This window comes from Lagenorhynchus albirostris, chromosome 10 (assembly GCF_949774975.1).
Source record: "Lagenorhynchus albirostris chromosome 10, mLagAlb1.1, whole genome shotgun sequence".
Lineage (NCBI taxonomy): Eukaryota > Metazoa > Chordata > Mammalia > Artiodactyla > Delphinidae > Lagenorhynchus > Lagenorhynchus albirostris.
Genome location: NC_083104.1, coordinates 78,483,421 through 78,502,272, shown reverse-complemented (window position 1 = coordinate 78,502,272; position 18,852 = coordinate 78,483,421). Strand labels below are relative to the sequence as shown.

Here is an 18,852-nt window from a genome sequence, read left to right as displayed (position 1 = left end):
CTTCTATGTGACAGAGAGGGAATTTACTCCAGATTGAACATATTTAATTGCAAAAATGTTAGGTTTCCGCTTATTTACCATCGTTTTAAAAAAGCCTAACATGTTTGGAGTCATGCTTTACAATTTAGGGTCTATTACTGGAAAATAGAAGGAAAAAAAAGAGAATAAGTGAATCATTAACACATTTTAATTTGGTCAAACTTCACAAGTACTTTATTAATACGCTGGAGCATATGAAACATGTACGTTTGCTTTTAATGCTTTTGTCTTTTCCAGGTGGTTGTGCGAGTGAACGACATACCAGCTTATTGTTCAGGTTCCTGTTCCTTCCAATACCTTGAAGGGTCAACTCCCCAGGTCCACTCTGTGTGGTATGCCCTCGGTATGATGTGCACTTGGCATTGAGATGGGCGTGAACTTTATTTTTTTTGAAGTATAATTGATTTACCATGTCATGTTAGTTTCAGTACAGGGATTCAGTTATATATATATATATATACACACACACACACACACACACACACACATATATATACATATATATGTATATATATATACACATATATATACATATATGTGTATATATATATATATATATATATGCTTTTTAAGATTCTTTTCTCTTATAGGTTATTACAAATATTGAGTATAGCTCCCTGTGCTATACGTTAGGTCCTTATCTGTTTTATATATAGTAGTATGTATATGTTAATCCCAACCTCCTAATTTATCCCTCCCCCACCTCTTTCCCCTCTGATAACCATAAGTTTGTCTTCTATGTCTGTGGGTCTATTTCTGTGCATGAACTTTAGACTGAGAGTGACTTGTTGGAGGCCATGTACCTGGTGATGTGTGGGTAGAAGGTGTGTCCGTTCATGGGGTGGATGTTGAGTGATGCAGCAGAAGGTGAATTTTTTAGCCAATCTAAATGAAATGGTTATGATTTGAAATGGTGGATTTTTTTTTTTTTTCTTGGCTGCGTCGTGTGGCATGTGGGATCTTAGTTCCCTGACCAGGGTTCGAACCCGTGCCTCCTGCACTGGAAGTGCAGAGTCTTAACCACTGGACTGCCAGGGAAGTCCCGAAATGGTGGATTTTTGATGACTTAAAATGTTGGGCTTCCCTGGTGGCACAGTGGTTGAGAGTCTGCCTGCCGATGCAGGGGACACGGGTTCGTGCCCCGGTCTGGGAAGATCCCACATGCCACGGAGCGGCTGGGCCTGTGAGCCATGGCCGCTGAGCCTGCGTGTCCGGAGCCTGTGCTCCGCAACGCGAGAGGCCACAACAGTGAGAGGCCCGCGTACCACAAAAAAAAAAAAATGTTGTATTCTCTTTGTCCCTTGTTTTGAAATTTTCTTTATTTTTATTTTTTTCCCCATTTTTGTTGACTAGTGATTTCTCATCACTATTTTGAGAGAGTTTAAGATGAGGGCTCTATGCTATTAAAATCAATATAGATTCCAATACATGAGTCAGCATTTAATTCCTTGAATTTTGGGAGAGGAAGGTGAGAGGGAATGAACATTTGATAGAGTTCTTGTAAATGGAGTGATATCACTGAGAAATGATTTCTTTCTTTTAATTTCTTTCTTCTTTTAAGATGACATTGACCTACTGGTCTATATTACTGGAAGTGGTTTCTCTGGTGACTCCGAGGCCTTGCAGGTTACAGTGAACAAAACAAGTTGCAAAATTATTTTCTCAAACCAAACGAATGTGGTGTGTCAGACAGGCCTGCTGCCCGTTGGAGTGCATCAGATTTCAATGTTGGTGAGACCCTCTGGTCTTGCCGTCAGTGCCAGTGGAGGAGGCCTCTTCCTAAACGTGGAGCCCAGACTGGATGCTGTGGAGCCTTCCAGAGCTGCAGACATTGGTAATCCGGGGGCACCTGCCTTGCATCTGACCCTCTGAAGCTAGCATTCTTGCCCATCTGCAGGAAACTAGTCCTGCCGTGGAATAAATTCTGTAGCCACTGTGATTCACAGCTTTCTGTTTTCTGCCATCAGCATTTCTTCCAATGAGTAATAGACATTTGAGCCCTTACATGAACTCACTTGCCACCTAAAGGACCATAGTTTGGCTGATGGCGTCAGGCATCACTGGGTCAATCATTGAGTCATTGGGACAATCTGATCAAATGGAAATGACACTAGGAGGGGGAGTTAGGACATGTGCCTGGGTTTTCAGCCTGCCAAAATCAGAAGTGTGACCTTAGAAGTTTCAGATACTTCTGTGGGACTTAGTTTCCTAACAGTGATGAGGATGGGCACAGGATCGTTTACTGAGTACCTGTTCTAGGTAGTCGCACACCCTAAATGCTTACAGCCGCTGGAAAGGTGGAATTATTATCCACATTTTTTCAGATGAGATAATAGTATTTCTAAGAGAAGAGTGACTTCCCCAAGGCTTCCTGATGGAAAGAGGTGGAGCTAGGATGCAAACCAGGATTGTGGGACGCCAAGGCTCCTGCTGCTTCTACCTCAGCATGCTGTCTTACCCATGCAATGGGCTGAACAATGCTTAGACCTCTTAGTTTTGAGTGAGATTAAAATGAGCCAACAGGTGGGAAAGTCCCTTGAAAATTAAAAGCATTTGCAAATGTGAAGTACAGGCCTGGCCCACTAGGAACTTAATGGGTGTTTCACAAATGTTTGTAAAATGACGTACACTCGGATACTTGGCTAGCAGTCAAAGCCAACTACCATTTGAGTAGTGGGGTATGGAGAGGTCAGCAGGGCTTGCCAGCATCAGCCCCGTGCATTGGGTCTTAGTGCCATGGCAACCAAGGCTCTCCCCAGGCTTTCTGAGGGACACAGCCTGTTTAAAACAACCCAGCCAGACTGCAAGAATCTCAGGAACACTCATGCTTTATATGTTAATATATGATTTTTAGAGCATAAAAATTTTTCCTTAATGCCTTGGATTTTTGTCATTGTTTATTCTGTTGGCCAAAGATTCGTGGCTTAGAACACTTATTAAAGTAGTGTTTCCTGGCTACAAATTCATTGTTCAAAGGAACAGTTGATTTCTGAATTTACTTGGCCTTATAGAGTAAATCAAGAGGCCTGCTTTTTTTTTACTTGGCTTTATAGAGTAAATCAAGAGGCCTTATAGAGTAAATCAAGAGGCCTGCTTTTAAATCAAGAGGGCTTTTTTTTTTTTATGTGCCTCTGCACATAAAACCGAACAAGCTTGCCCTTATTTCTCAGTGATTTAAGGAGGGAGCCAGATGGTCTGTGGTGCTCAGAGTGAAAGATCACACTCTATATTAACCCAATAATTATTGGTTTGAGTCTTCCCACCAGATGTATAAGTGGCTTTGATCTTCCTATAAAGTTATTTTTGCAGTTCAGGCCACACCTTCCTTCCCCAGTCGACTCCCCCACTGGACTGCAGGCACCTCCAGGGCAGACAGGTGACTCAATCAGCTTTGTCCTCTACACAGAGTGACTCACACAGGCAGACTGGCCAACTGTCCCAGTTTCCTGGGACTGAGGGGTTTCCCAGGATGCAAGACTTTCAGTGTTAAAATTGGGACATGGAACTCTAAGTGCTAAAACTTGGAAAATCCCAGACAAACTGAGTTGAGTTGGTTACCCTGTCAGGGTATGCTATACCAACAATACATGGTGAAGGGTTTGTCTAGGAGGACTGTACACCACCCCTCTGTATTTTAGTGAAAGATGGAAAACTCAGAGAAGGGATAATGTTGGGTGGGTCCAAATTAATCTCTGGTATGACTGAGGGGAAACGGAAGGAGAGAGAGATTCTAGCTGCTACTTTATTACTGGATTTAAACTTTCCCACTGAACCCTTCCTCCACCCTGCCACCTACCTAGTACCAACCAGTATCAGTCAGTCCATCCATCCATCCATCACTCAACACTGACTAAGCCACCCTGCGGAAAGCCCTGTGCCAGGTGCTGAAGACCTTGGTTCTCAAAGTGTGGTTCTGGACCAGCGGTATCTCCATCATCCGGGAGCTTGTTAGAAATGCAGTCTCAGGCCCCATCTCTCACCTCCTAATCAATCTGCATGTTCACAGGATCCTCTGGCAATTTCTATGAATAGGGCAGTTTGAGTAACACTGCTATTGGGGATTTAAAGAGAACCAGGCTGAGTCCTACCAACAAGGAATTTACAGAACAGTTGAGTATGTAATGAATATGTGTAATAATGTGATCAGTAATATTCCAAATCACCACTTGCCCATATGCCAAGTGCCCTTAAAAGGATTAAAAAAAAAATATTGGTTCATTTCTGTGTGTTAGGTCCTAAGGTGTGGACGCTTGTGAGGCACTTCAGCTTTCAAATGGGAATGGCATTGTCACTGCCTCTCCAACTTTTAATTATTATCAACAATAATAATGACAACAATTTATTTAGCTCTTACTATGTGCCAGTCACTATGAATGTTGAGCATACAATAAATTGAAACAAAGTCCCTGCTCTCCTGGAGGTAAGTGTGTAAGAGAAAAATAAAGCAGGGGAATAGTGACAGAGGGAGCGGTGGTTGTGATAGGATGGTCACTGGCACTGGAGAAATGACAAGGATGTCACTGGAGGGTGGAGACAGGGAGGAAGTGAAGGAATGAGTCTTGGGGAAATCTTGGAGGAGATTCTAGGCAGAGGGAACACCAAATGATAAAATCTTAAGTCAGAATGAGCTCAGCTTGTTCCAACCAAGGAGGTTTCTGTGGCTGGAATAAATTGAGTGAGGGGGGTGGTAGGAGATGACTGGGAGCAGATCATATGGCTTTAGAGGCTGTGAAAGGATATTGGGTTTTTGTTGTTGTTGTTTTTTGGCCATGCCGTGTGGCATGTGGGATCTTAGCTCCCTGACTAGGGATTCAACCTGCGCCCCCTGCAGTGGAAGCTCAGAGCCCTAACCACTGGACTGCCAGGGAAGTCTGAAAGGATGTTGGCTTTAATTCTGAGCGAGACAGGTGCCATTGGAAAAGTTTAAGTGCAAAAGCAACATGATCTGACTTAGGCTGCTGTGTGAGGAGATACTGTAGAGAGGCAAGGATGGAGGCTACTGAAGCCATCCAGGGGAGAGAGAATGTTGGGTTGGACTAGGGCAATATCTCTTAGAAATATATATTTATCATTTTATTGTTGTTGCTTGTTCCTTGGTGTCCTATCTAAGAAACGATTGCCTAATCCAATGTCACAAATTTATGCCTATATTTTCTTCTAAGAGTTTTATAGCTTTAGCTCTTGCATTTAGATGTATAATTCATTTTTAGTTAATTTTCGTATATAGTGTGGGTTAGGGGTCTGTATTAGTTTTCTAGGGCTGCTTAACGAGGTACTGCAAACTAGATGGCTTAAACAACAGAAGTTTATTGTCTCACAGTTCTGGAGGCTATAAGTCTGGTATCAAGATGTCAGTAGAGGTGATTCCTTCTGCAACAACCTGTGAGAAAGAATTTGTTTCATGCCTCTCCCCAAGATTCTGGTAGTCTGCTGGCAATCTTTGGCATTCCTTGGGTTGTAAAAGCATCACCCTGATCTCTGCCATTGTCTTCACATGGTGTTCTCCCTGTGTCTTTTATGTGCCCAAATTGTCCCTTATTATAAGGACACTAGTCATATTGAATTAAGGACCCACCCTACTCCAATATGACCTTGTCTTAGCTAAGTACATCTGTAATGACACTATTCCCAAATAAGGTCACATTCTGAGGTACAAGTGGCCAGGACTACAACATATGAATTTTGAGGGGGACACAATTCAGGACTCATCTTCCTGGTGTTGAGCCCTAGGGTTGGGGTGCCCAATATGTGGCTCAAACCCCTCACTCCCCAGGGAGGGTCCCCGAGCCTGAGATATCCCCCTTTTCTTCTGTGTCCCCTGCTAGGGGTGTGGGTCCTGAGCTGATTGCTTCTCCTCCCTTCCCACCCAACTCTGTGAGGATTTTCTTACAGCTTTGGTTGTAGAAGAACCTTTATGCCAGCATCCAGGTTGTTTGCAGTGAGAGTTGCTCCACATGTAGATGTATTTTGATGTGTTTGTTCGGGGTGGTGAGCTCTGCATCATCCTACTCTGCCACCTGATCTCCCCAATTATAACTGATTTGTAAGGTATTTTAATGTCTGGCAGAAGACCCCTTCACTCTTATTTTTGAAATTTTGTTTTCTGGCTATTGTTTTTCATTGAATTTTAAAATCAGCATGTCTAATTTAAATTAAAAATGTTTTTTGTATTTTTATCATGATTGTATTGATGCTTTAGTTTAACTTAGAAAGGTATGCCACAGGCATCTTAGGTAGCCTCATCCACAAGAGGGCAGACAGCAGAAGCAAGAAGAACTACAATTCTGCAGCCTGTGGAAGGAAAAACCACATTCACAGAAAGATAGACAAAATGAAAAGGCAGAGGACTTTGTACCAGATGAAGGAACAAGATAAAACCCCAGAAAAATAACTAAATGAAGTGGAGATAGGCAACCTTCCAGAAAAAGAATTCAGAATAATGATAGTGAAGATGATCCAGGACTTCGGAAAAAGAATGGAGGCAAAGATCGAGAAGATGCAAGAAATATTTAACAAAGACCTAGAAGAATTAAAGAACAAACACCTAGAAGAATTAAAGAACAAACAAACAGAGATGAACAATACAATAACTGAAATGAAAAATACACTAGAAGGAATTAGTAGCAGAGTAACTGAGGCAGAAGAACGGATAAGTTACCTGGAAGACAGAGTGGTGGAATTCACTGCCATGGAACAGAATAAAGAAAAAAGCATGAAAAGAAATGAAGACAGCCTAAGAGACCTCTGGGACAGCATTAAACACAACAACATTCGCATTATAGGGGTCTCGGAAGGAGAAGAGAGAGAGAAAGGACCCGAGAAAATATTTGAAGAGATTATAGTCGAAAACTTCCCTAACATGGGAAGGGAAATAGCCACCTAAGTCCAGGAAGCGCAGAGAATCCCAGGCAGGATAAACCCAAGGAGAAACATGCCGAGACACATAGTAATCAAATTGGCAAAAATAAAAGACAAAAAAAAAATTACTGAAAGCAGCAAGGGAAAAAAGACAAATAAAATACAAGGGAACTCCCATAAGGTTAACAGGTGATTTCTCAGCAGAAACTCTACAAGTCAGAAGGGAGTGGCACGATATATGTAAAGTGATGAAAGGGAAGAAACTACAACCAAGATTACTCTACGTGGCAAGGATCTCATTCAGATTTGACGGAGAAATCAAAAGCTTTACAGACAAGCAAAAGCTAAGAGAATTCAGCACCACCAAACCAGCTCTACAACAAATGCTAAAGGAACTTCTCTAAGTGGGAAACACAAGAGAAGAAAAGGACCTATAAAAACAAACCCATAACAATTAAGAAAATGGTAATAGGAACATACATATCGATAATTACCTTAAATATGAATGCATTAAATGCTCCAAGCAAAAGACACAGGCTTGCTGAATGGATACAAAAACAAGACCCATATATATGCTGTCTACAAGAGACCCACTTCAGACCTAGAGACACAGACAGACTGAAAGTGAGGGGATAGAAAAAATATTCCATGCAAATGGAAATCAGAAGAAAGCTGGAGCAGCAATACTCATATCAGATAAAATAGACTTAAAGAATGTTACAAGAGACAAGGAAGGACACTATGTAATGATCAAGGGATCAATCCAAGAAGAAGATATAACAAATATATATGCACCCAACATAGGAGCATCTCAATACATAAGGCAACTGCTAACAGCTGTAGAAGAGGAAATTGACAGTAACACAATAATAGTGGGGGACTTTAACACCTCACTTCCACCAATGGACAGATCATCCAGACAGAAAATTAATAAGGAAACACAAGCTTTGAATGACACAATAGACCAGATAGATTTAATTGATATTTATAGGACATTCCATCCAAAAACAGCAGATGACACTTTCTTCTCAAGTCCACACAGAACATTCTCCAGGATAGATCACATCTTGGGTCACAAATCAAGCCTCGGTAAATTTAAGAAGATTGAAATCATAAGCATCTTTTCTGACCACAACGCTATGGGATTAGAAATGAGTTACAGGGAAAAAAGCGTAAAAAACACAAACAGATGGAGGCTAAACAATACGTTACTAAATAACCAAGAGATCACTGAAGAAATCAAAGAGGAAATCAAAAAATACCTAGAGACAAATGACAACGAAAACACGACGATCCAAAAACCTATGGGAGGCAGCAAAAGCAGTTCTAAGAGGGAAGTTTATAGCAATACAAGCCTACCTCAGGAAACAAGAAAAATCTCAAATAAACAATCTAACCTGACACCCAAAGGAACTAGAGAAAGAAGAACAAACAAAACCCAAAGTTAGTAGAAGGAAAGAAATCATAAAGATCAGAGCAGAAATAAGTGGAATAGAAACAAAGAAAACAATAGCAAAGATCAATAAAACCAAAAGCTGGTTCTTTGAGAAGATAAACAAAATTGACAAACCTTTAGCCAGACTTATCAAGAAAAAGAAGGAGAGGACTCAAATCAATAAAATTAGAAATGAAAAAGAAGTTACAACAGACATAGCTGAAATACAAAGTTTTGTAAGAGACTACTATGAGCAACTCTATGCCAATAAAATAGACAACCTGGAAGAAATGGACAAATTCTTAGAAAGGTATAACCTTCCAAGACTGAACCAGGAAGGAATAGAAAATATGAACAGACCAATCAAAAGTAATGAAATTGTGATTAAAAACCTTCCAACAAACAGAAGTCCAGGACCAGATGGCTTCACAGGTGAATTCTATCAAACATTTAGAGAAGAGCTAACACCCATCCTTCTCAAACCCTTCCAAAAAATCGCAGAGGAAGGAACACTCCCAAACTTATTCTAACTCATCATCCTGATACCAAAACTAGACAAAGATTCTACAAAAAAAGAAAATTATGGACCAATATCACTGATGAGTATAGATGCAAAAATCCTCAACAAAATACTAGCAAACAGAATCCAACAACATATTAAAAGGATCATACACCATGATCAAGTGGGATTTATCCCAGGGATGCAAGGATTCTTCAATATACGCAAATCAATCAATGTGATACACCATATTAACAAACTGAAGAATAAAAACCATATGATCATCTCAATAGATGCAGAAAAAGCTTTTGACAAAATTCAACACCAATTTATGATAAAAACTCTCCAGAAAGTGGGCATAGCGGGAACCTACCTCAACATAATAAAGGCCATATATGACAAACCCACAGTAAACATCATTCTCAATGGTGAAAAACTGAAAGCATTTCCTCTAAGATCAGGAACAAGACAAGGTTGTCCACTCTTACGACTATTATTCAACATAATTTGGGAAGTCCTAGCCACGGCAATCAGAGAAGAAAAAGAAGTAAAAGGAATACAAATTGGAAAAGAAGAAGTAAAACTGTCACTTTGCAGATGACATGATACTATACATAGAGAATCCTAAAGATGCCACCAGAAAACTACTACAGCTAATCAATGAATTTGGTAAAGTTGCAGGATACAAAATTAATGCACAGAAATCTCTTACATTCCGATACACTAACAACAAAAGATCAGAAAGAGAAATTAAGGAAGCAACCCCATTTACCATTGCAACAAAAAGAATAAAATACCTAGGAATAAACCTACCTAAGGAGACAAAAGACCTGTATGCAGAAAACTATAAGACACTGATGAAAGAAATCAAAGATGACACAAACAGATGGAGAGAGATATACCATGTTCTTGGATTGGAAGAATCAATATTGTGAAAATGACAGTACTACCCAAAGCAATCTACAGATTCAGTGCAATCCTTATCAAATTACCAGTGGCATTTTTTACAGAACTAGAACAAAATAATCTTAAAATTTGTGTGGAGACACAAAAGACCCCAAATAGCCAAAGCAGTCTTGAGGGAAAGAAACGGAGCTGGAGGAATCAGACTCCCTGACTTCAGACTATACTACAAAGCTACAGTAATCAAGACAGTATGGTACTGGCACAAAAACAGAAATATAGATCAATGGAACAGGATAGAAAGCCCAGAGATAAACCCACGCACCTATGGTCAACTAATCTATGGCAGAGGAGGCAAGGATATACAGTGCAGAAAGGACAGCCTCTTCAATAAGTTGTGCTGGGAAAACTGGATAGCTGCATGTAAAAGAATGAAATTAGAACACTTCCTAACACCATACACAAAAATAAACTCAAAATGGATTAGAGACCTAAATGCAAGACTGGACACTATAAAATTCTTAGAGGAAAACATAGGAAGGACACTCCTTGACATAAATCACAGCAAGATCTTTTTTTGATCTACTTCCTAGAGTAATGGAAATAAAAACAAAAATAAAAAGACAACCCTCAGAATGGGAGAAAATATTTGCAAACAAATCAATGGACAAAGGATTAATCTCCAAAATATATAAACAGCTAATGCAGCTCAATAGTAAAAAAACAAACAACCTAATCAAAAAATGAGCAGAAGACCTAAGTAGACATTTCTGCAAAGAAGACATACAGTGGCCAAGAAGCACACGACAGGTTGCTCAACATCACTAATTATTAGAGAAATGCAAATCAAAAGTACAATGAGGTATCACCTCACACCAGTTAGAAAGGGCATCGTCAGAAAATCTACAAACAAGAAATGCTGGAGAGGGTGTGGAGAAAAGGGAACCCTGTTGCACTGTTGGTGGGAATGTAAATTGATAAGCCACTATGGAGAACAGCATGGAGGTTCCTTAAAAAACTAAAAATAGAACTACCATATGACCCAGGAACCCCACTACTGGGCATATACCCAGAGAAAGCGGTAATTCAGAAAGACACATGCACCCCATTGTTAATTGCAACACTATTTACAATAGCCAGGTCATGGAAGCAACCTAAATGCCCATTGACAGATGAATGGATAAAGAAGTTGTGGTACATATATACAATGGAATATTACTCAGTCATAAAAAAGAACGAAATTGGGTCATTTATAGAGACATGGATGGATCTAGAGAGTGTCATACAGAGTGAAGTAAGTCAGAAAGAGGAAAACAAACATAGTATATTAACGCATATATGTGGAATCTAAAAAAATGGTATGGTACAGATGAACCGGTTTGCAGGGCAGAAATAGAGACACAGATGTAGAGAACAAACGTATGGACACCAAGAGGGAAAGTGGCAGGTGGGGTGGTGGTGGTGGTGGTGGTGGTGGTGGTATGAATTGGGCGATTGGGATTGACATGTATACACTAATATGTATAAAATAGATAACTAATAACCTGCTGTATAAAAAATAAATAAAATTCAAAAAAAAAGAAAGATATGCCACCTTACAATGTTCACTCTTTCCGTACATTTACTTTAGTTTTCTTATTTAAGTTTTAACTCATCTGTTACGTTTGTCAGCAGCATTTCAAAGCTTTCTTCACATTTCTTCATACTCTTGAATTGTTCTTGTCAAGATTGTTTCCAGATACTGTATCTTTTATGTTGCTAATGTGTGTTGGCTCTTCCTCAATGTTATTCTTTAACTTAGAAGTTTATTGTAGTCTTGTCCTGAATCTTAAGGGCATGTTTATATATTTAACTTCAGAGTAATGTTCCACTTAGTCACATGCTCCTGCAAGAGTTTCATCAGGTTGTATAAATTTCCTTTCTCACCCTGACACATTGGGGAATGACAATCTTGCTTCTGTGGCCTCTCCCCACTGGCATGGGATATGTGTCTCTATTTGTTGGCTTCACTGCCTCTTTTATATCCCTTTCTGGAAAGATGGCAGACCAGAATCGTTGCTGATCAACAATAAGTGGGCTTCCTGTCCATCAGCTGGATCAAGGGCTGGTCCTCCAAATGGTATTGTGTGCCGTGATATCAGTGCGATTGGTGCCATTCCTTCTCTTACTGACGTTTGTGGTGAGGAGATGGGGGTTTCTGTGGTTGCTCCTCCTCAGTGGTCAGTACAGAAATCCTGGTGGCACTTGGTGACAATGACAGTCCCTTCTCTATCATTATGGAGACCAGAACATAGTCTGTGTGGTATCGAATCACAAAACTGGAAGGGTTAAGGCTGTCATTTAAAGATGAGGGAGTGGGAATTCCCTGGTGGTCCGGTGGGTAGGACTCTGAGCTTTCACTGCTGAGGGCCGGGTTCAATCCCTGGTCGGGGAGCTAAGATCCTGCAAGCCGAGTGGCATGGCCAAAAAAAAAAAAAGTTGAGGGAGATGAGGACCAGTGAACTCAGGGACAATAATGCAAATGACCTGCTCTAAGTGGTAGAGCAGTCTATAGCCCTGACTCTGGGCCCCCTGCTCTATCTACTGTCTTATACTTGCTCTCTTATACTGGTTTCTTGGGAAGAGAGTATGTTTTATAGAATTGGCAGGGATTTTGTTCAGAAATCTGGAGCAGAAGCAGTTTCCAGAGACCATCTATTGATACTCTACTTCTCTGTTCCATGTCTGTGTTTTATCTCTATGTTTTAGTCTTAAATATCTCCTTCTCTCTGCCCTTCAGTCACTGTTATCTCCCATCTCATTTAGTAGTTTATATTTTTAAGTTTAGTCTTTTTCTTCAGTTTGAACATGCCTTGTGTTTTGACTAAGGAGTTTCATATTTTGATTTCATTTATTTCTCTTGTGGATAATTAATTGTTGTCTGTCTGTACGGCTGTGTGTCCTATCTGAAAATGCTGCTTTTGTACAGGAGGGCTCTGGGCCACCATCCGAGGCTCTAGTTTGGAAGATGTTAGCCTGGTTTTATTTGGATCCCAGTTTTGTGCCATTAATGTCACCACAAGCAATTCACGAAGAATTCAATGCAAAGTTCCACCCAAGGTAAGTGGAATCTTTTGGCATTTCCTCTCTGAGTGAGTGACGATTGTTAACGTGTAGTGTAAGGTTCTCAGTGAATCATTCCTTAGAACTAAGTTAACTGACATGACGTTTTCATCATGAGAGCATGCTTATGTTGCTTACATGGAAGCACTTCTGTTATGAACTGGGAAGCTGACCCCGCCAATGGGGCTTGTAATTAGCATCAGTTAATTTCTTTTAAAAGAAGACAACCAGGCAGTCCCGGTCCATACTCTTAATGAGTATTAGTGCCACAGAATAAATATATTTACCTAGTGCACATTCTGAGTGTTGGTTTGCAAGACATATATCTTAGAATCTCACTTCTTTCTCAAGTAAACAAATAACTTAGTTTTCATTAGCAATTTTGTTTTCTGGCATGGATGTGACTGATGGAACTTGGAATCCTCTAGAATGTCTGGTTCCTATGAAATAGCTTCCTAGTTAGTCCCTACTGCTTCCCTTGTTTCTTAAAAACAAGTCCCTTAGCTTTCCCATCCCTCTTCAGCTGGTGCTATCCCATAGATGGCATAAGAGTTTTTGGTCCAGACCCTTTTCTGGTGCTGTGAGTGAGAGTCATGCTCACAGCTGAAATTGAACTTCCTATTCAGAGTTCACTTCAGTGCCATCAAGATTCCTAGCACATCCATGACCCCCAAAGAAGGCTGTCTGCTGAACAATAAAGATCTCTGGAAGAAGAGAGCGTTCAGAGTAATCTTTGATCTCTGGTCCCATATTTTTATCTCATCCAGTTATTCAAATATTATGAAATGTTAGCTTTTATATATAAACTGCATGCAATTCTAATATGTTTGTGTTACAATTTGTATATTTCCCATTATTGGACATTTAGATAATTTCCAAAATTTCCTGTGTACTTACTATGTGCCAACAACAACAGCACAGAGATATAAAGCTTTTGACATGGATATCCAGTTGTCTGAAACTCTTTTTAAATAATACTCTCACCATCGCTGTGTGGGTGTCTGATTTCTGGTGCCTTGGCCAACATTGAGTATCAGCACTTTAGCTATATTTACTATTTTAATGGGTAAAATTTGTACTGTTTGAATTTCTTTTACTAGAGAGAATAAAAATTAGGAAAGCCAACTTTTAATTGAACAAAGCAATACATGCAAAGTTCAAAAGAAAATAGTAAGACAATCATACTCTCTCGTACCCACTTCCCCATTCTTCAGTCCCCCTTTCTGAAACAACCACTTTAAATTCCTTCGAATATAGTTACAGTGTCATTTGTTGGTTAAATCAATAAACCATATTTACATTATTAAACTATTTGAATGATACTGATAGAATCAGGCAATATATATTTTTTATAGTTTGTCTTTTTCTTAGAGTTTTTTACTTTATAAATTTATTTATTTTTTGGGGGGGGGCTGTGTTGGGTCTTCGTTGCTGTGCGTGGGCTTTCTTTAGTTGCGGTGAGTGGGGGCTATTCTTCGTTGTGGTGTGTGGGCTTCTCATTGTGGTGGCTTCTCTTGTTGTGGAGCACGGGCTCTAGGCATGTGGGCCTTAGTAGTTGTGGCACGCGGGCTCAGTAGCTGTGGCGTATGGGCTTAGTTGCTCCACGGCATGTGGGATCTTCCTGGACCAGGGCTCAAACCTGTGTCCCCTGCATTGGCAGGCGGATTCTTAACCACTGTGCCACCAGGGAAGTCCCTAGAGTTTTTTTTTACATGTCTTCCTTATTATAAAAATCCTCTATCTTAAAAAATATTTCATTATATCAGTTGCTCTTTTTTCTTGAAGCTCCCTCTTCTTCTTCAATCTAACTTGTGTTTTCTAGATTTATTCTATAGGTTTCATCCTAGTATTTCCCTTGACTGCTCTCCTGAGTAGCTTCACTGTTTCTTGGAGTTTTTTTCCTCTTTTTTTGGTTATTGCTTATTTTATAAGATAATAGCTTTAAGAAATATCCCAAGAAAGAAAATGTGGGAGGGAAGTTTTCTTAGTACTTAAATATCTCAAAGTACTCTCACACTTGATGGGTAGTTTAGCTAGATATAGATGTTTATTTGAAATTGCGTTTTTTTTGCAGAACCAATTCGTGTGTTAATTGCAAATCATTCTTCTTTACTCTTTAATCTGTTGGATGCTGCACTTGCCTATTCTAAGCACTTGTCACTGTGAGTGTGTGTGCATGTGAGAGAGACAGAGACAGAGAGAGACACAGAGAGACACAGAGAGAGACTTCAAAGTAGCAAATATAGTCTTTAAAAACAATTTTCTTGAATTTAACCCTTTAAACTAATTCTGTATGGACTTTGCTCAACTCAGTCTTATTTACAGAGTTTTTATTTTATTTTTTAAAAACTATTTATTTATTTTCCTTAATTTTTTGGCTGTGTCGGTCTTAGTTGTGGCACACGGGATCTTCGTTGAGGCATGTGGGACCTTTTGTTATGGTGTGTGGTCTCTTCGTTGCGGCACCCGAGCTTCTCTCTAGTTGTGGCATGTGGGTTTTCTCTCTTTAGTTGTGGCGCAAGGGCTCCAGGGTGAGTGGGCTCTGTAGTTTGCAGCACATGGGCTCTTTCGTTGAGATGTGAGAGCTCAATAGTTGTGGTGCGTGGGCTTAGTTGTGCCGCGGCATGTGGGATCTTAGTTCTCCGACCAGGGATTGAACCCGCGTCCCCTGCATTGGAAGGTGGATTCTTTACCACTGGACCACCAGGGGAGTCCCCAGAGTTTTGATTTTAAAAATTAATTTTTCAGGGGGAAGATGGACCTACAGTGAATGTGACTGTGATCAGAGGGGACCATTCTGTGGTTCTTCCCAAAGCATTTACTTACGTCTCCTCTTTAAATCCAGTAATTGTGTCTCTCAGCAGAAACAGAAGCAGCATAGCAGGTAAAATACCTGATCCTGCAGGATCTTTTCAGCTTAGAGCACTGATTGTATAAAAAGGCAAAACAATGGCCTATTAATTTTATTGAAGATAGTATTATATTTTGGATGGAAGTTATTTTTCTGAAAACCTGGAGACTGATTTTGTCCTCTTAGCCATCATTGAATAAATTTCCTTATATCTATTTTTCTCTCTGTAAAATTGGGACCATTTCTATCCTGAAAATGACATGGGAATTCGAAGTTAAAAATTCAGTAAATATGTATTGTGTACCTACTATGTGCCAATAGTAATAGCACAGACATATAGTAGACATTAATCTTTGTCATTAATTTATAGAATTATTAGCCTCAGTTTACAGATTAGGAAACTAAAGAACAGAGAGAATAAGTTACTTGTTTAAGATGTTACTTGGTAGTAACAACCTGGTAGTAAGTACCAGAGTGGGAATTTGAACTCAGGCAGTCTGGTTGCAGATTCCAGGCACGCAGCCACTTACAGTTTATTGTAAAATAGCATTTGGGGCAGCAGGTCCTTTTATAGCAGTTATTTGACATGATTAGAAAATAGTATATTCTGATTAACTTGTTCCTTGAGAGACATATATATAAAGAGTGTATTATTTAGCATCCAACTACGTGAAATGATTTAATCTTTCTTTGATGATTCAGATGATATGACTGGATGGAATTATGACAATTTATTATCATGTCATAACATATAGATTTGGAAAAGTAGCAGGTACCACTGTGTTCTGGTTAATTGGGTGCCAGTTGACAGAGTTTATGGCAGACATGTCTAAGGGTTTATTATACAAGACCATCAAATTTCCTAAAGAAACAGCCTGGACTCAATTTTTCTGGTACTATTTTCATTTTCCATTGCTCAAGAGTACATAAAGGGAGGTGTCCTTTAGCTTCTCAATATTATTCAGCTCAGATAGTGCAGAAGAAGAATTTGCTGCCTGAGGCGACCAAAGTGTGTAAAATTCCTTAGTGGTATAGATTCTTCCCAACGAAGTAGAAAAGGGAGGAGGGAGCTCCTTGTTCTATTCAGATTTCAGTGATTTTGGCTCTTAATAAAATTTCCCACCTATAATGAAAAGAATAAATACATTGCATCAGTGCCTCAAAGGCATCTCAGATTAGCTTGACAATTGACCAAGAGCCCAAGGAGATCATGTTATTGATATATACAACATGATGCATTATTTGCAGGATTTACACTTGCAATGAGATCTTTCTACAGGCAGAATAAAGAAGAACTTGTTATAAAACCCACAGTGAGTGGTGCCCTGTTGGGAAAGTTTCTTTTGAAAGTTGGAGGGCTACGTATCTCCATCCAGGAGATGCTGATGCTGATGATGACAATAGAGCCAAGATGAAATCAAAGAGAAAAGAAGAGGGGCAGGGAAGGAGGAGGAAGGATTTGACGTGAGAGACCATTAGTGTGATTTTTGCTGTCAGCGCCCGATCTGAATGAATTCCAACTCAACCACTCCTTGGGCACAATACTTAACTTCCTTTATCTTTAGCTTCTCCAACTGTTAGGTAGGAATAAGTCTTTCAACGTTATTGGGAAAAATGGAGATAAAGCATCAATAGGTAAAAGTACCTAGCCCAGGAACTAACACAGAGTAGCACTCAATAAATGCTTTATTGAAGTGAGCACCATTATTCTGCCAGATACTGGGTGTTGTATAAATTGGCCAAAGATGGCCTCTCTACATTGGCCCCATGTGGTTTCCTTCTTCACAGCAGGCTGGAATCCATTAGCTGAAAAGTCCTCCAGTGCCAAATTCAAATTCTTACACACCTAATTGTTTTAAATATAGCCCCAATAAGCAGATTTTCTATAACCTTTTAGAGCCTATCTGCTTTACATACCCTGCGAAACTTCATTTAACATCTGATAGCCATATCTGTTCCTCTTGATACTCAATACATATATGAGATAAAATGAAGTGTCCGTAGTATACATGGCATTTTAGTAGAGTTGCTAATAAACTAAAAAGGCATTGAGATACAAGACTGGACTCAGGCCCTCACATTTCCATTAATCAGCTCTGAGACCTGGGCTACTGAGCCTTAGTTTCCTCAAAAGCAAAATGCCAATCCTGCCAACTGCCCTGCATATGTTATCAGGACAGTGTGAGGGTCAAATGGGATAATGTGGGTGAAAGGGCTCTGTAACTGCGAATGACTGCGCTCATATATAGCATTGCTACAGGGCTCGGTGCATAATCAAGACAGAGCTTTAGACTTTTATCTTCAGAAAAGTAGAGGCTACAAAAAGGACATGGGGTGTTATTTTCTGGTTATGAAGACCATCATAGCTACTTGATTTGCCTTTGTATGGATATGAATTAATGCCTCTTGTGTACAATTGTCCTGACAATTTTTCTTTCTATGCCCTTGAAGTTATAGGCTGTAGCTCTATTAAATGAGTTGTAAGTTTCATGATAAAAATTAGGTTGGCATTAAAAGCTTTTTCAAATTATTTTTATTTTATTTGTTTTGGCCACGCTGCACGGCTTGCAGGATCTTAGTTCCCTGACCAACGATCAAACCTGGTTCCAGCAGTGAAAGCACCAAGTCCTAACCACTGGACCGCCAGGGAATTCCCGGCATTAAAACTCTTAATCAGAGTATTATGCACAGGGCTAACCACGTGTTTAATCTCAAAAGCTAATCTTAGAATTGAATAAACGGTTGAGACCACAAATCCACTTCACAGGGGCTAATGGATTCTTTTCAACACAGGAGGTGAGACCCTTTCCATTGGAATGGTGCTGCCAATGAACCACACGGATTTGGATGTCCAAGTCCACATTGGGGACAGCAGAGCTCGGGTCCGAGCGCAGGCAGCTCAGGGCCTGGAGGTGGTGCTGCCCCCGCTGCCTGCTGGGTTCCACGGAATCTCAGTCTCCATCAATGGGGCCCACATTCACGCACAAGGGTGAGGTGGCCCCTTGCCATTCATTTTAAGTCTGTTGATGGTCTAGCGATTCAGTTGAGGAATTCTAGTTTTGAGTTAGGTCTTTATTTTTTCTTCTTCTTCTGAAGTTAAGGGATAAACATATGAGAACCCTAAAATTTGAACAAATCTTGGAGACCCTACAGGACAGTTCACTC

At 39.9% G+C, this 18,852-nt stretch overlaps 1 protein-coding gene across 1 annotated transcript in view; it reads left to right on the top strand.

Annotated features, from left to right (window-relative positions):
- The window catches only part of PKHD1 (PKHD1 ciliary IPT domain containing fibrocystin/polyductin), a 433,598-nt gene that overhangs the window by 42,052 nt on the left and 372,694 nt on the right, over window positions 1–18,852 (top strand). The window contains exons 25-29 of the mRNA XM_060164227.1: window positions 277–382; window positions 1,601–1,873; window positions 12,703–12,833; window positions 15,585–15,720; window positions 18,481–18,676. Coding sequence (XP_060020210.1) covers window positions 277–382; window positions 1,601–1,873; window positions 12,703–12,833; window positions 15,585–15,720; window positions 18,481–18,676 — 842 coding nt within the window. The remainder of the gene's footprint in view (window positions 1–276; window positions 383–1,600; window positions 1,874–12,702; window positions 12,834–15,584; window positions 15,721–18,480; window positions 18,677–18,852) is intronic.